The following is a 761-nucleotide window of genomic DNA, read 5'->3' as shown; positions in this document are numbered from 1 at the left end:
GACGGCCTTATGAATCTCGTAAGGTGTTTTGTGGAACGGTCGACGCCTGCACTGTTGACTGATGCGAATTCAGAATTCCATCAAATTCTGAACATTGGAATGGTTGGGAATTGGCATTGGACGGGGAGTGGTTTGCACTATTGGAGTTGGAATTTGTGGTTCCGGAGTTGGAATAATTTTTGGCAACGTAGGATAAGTTGCAAACGGGTATGTCCAAGAGGCTGGATTAAAATTGAAGCCCATCGCGGACGCCAACGACTTATCTACCACATTCAACGCACTTGCAGGGTATGGAAGTTTAGGGTGAGCATCGAAAACTGGTGGCGGCACTAAATAAAATAATTAAAAATTATTTAAGAAAAAAACATATTCATTTCAGCATCAGTGATATAACACTTGCAATAACAAATAATTAACTGGCTTAACAGTAAACTTTTAACATATTTATCAAATAAATTTTAAAGAAAAATTAACAACACGAAATAATAATAATAATAATAATAATAATAATAATAATAATAATAATAATAATAATAATAATAACAGTTGCCTGTGGTTGATGCAGCAGGAGAAGAGTTCTTAATACACTTTTGCACACACTGATCTTTGGTTAGAAAGTTGTTCTGATTGCCACCATATCCAGTATAGAAAAACTTCTGGCAGCCACCTAGCTTGACATCGTGATACCAGCGTTCCATACGTCCACTGCCGTGACCAGACAAACGTGGTAAATTACATCCATTATCAGCTTTAAATAGAAT

At 36.4% G+C, this 761-nt stretch overlaps 1 protein-coding gene across 1 annotated transcript; it reads right to left on the bottom strand.

Moving 5' to 3' along the window:
- Positions 1 to 69: 69 nt before the first annotated feature.
- On the bottom strand, positions 70 to 698 carry Tsp_15922 (amyloid beta A4 protein). The gene is made up of 2 exons (XM_003366221.1): positions 545 to 698; positions 70 to 329 (listed from the first exon to the last, which is right to left on the bottom strand). Exons 1-2 carry the CDS (start codon positions 696 to 698, stop codon positions 70 to 72), a joined length of 414 nt encoding a protein of 137 aa, XP_003366269.1.
- Positions 699 to 761: the final 63 nt, after the last annotated feature.

This window comes from Trichinella spiralis (genome assembly GCF_000181795.1).
Source record: "Trichinella spiralis strain ISS 195 chromosome Unknown Scfld6368, whole genome shotgun sequence".
Lineage (NCBI taxonomy): Eukaryota > Metazoa > Nematoda > Enoplea > Trichinellida > Trichinellidae > Trichinella > Trichinella spiralis.
This window is presented reverse-complemented; position numbering and strand designations above follow the sequence as displayed.

Excerpts from the sequence above, each read along its gene's own strand:
- Tsp_15922 (XM_003366221.1), bottom strand. The coding sequence starts at position 698 with ATGGAACGCTGGTATCACGATGTCAAGCTAGGTGGCTGCCAGAAGTTT. Across the intron at positions 330-544 it reads TGCATCAACCACAGGCAACT|TGCCGCCACCAGTTTTCGAT; the intron begins GTTATTATTATT and ends TATTTTATTTAG.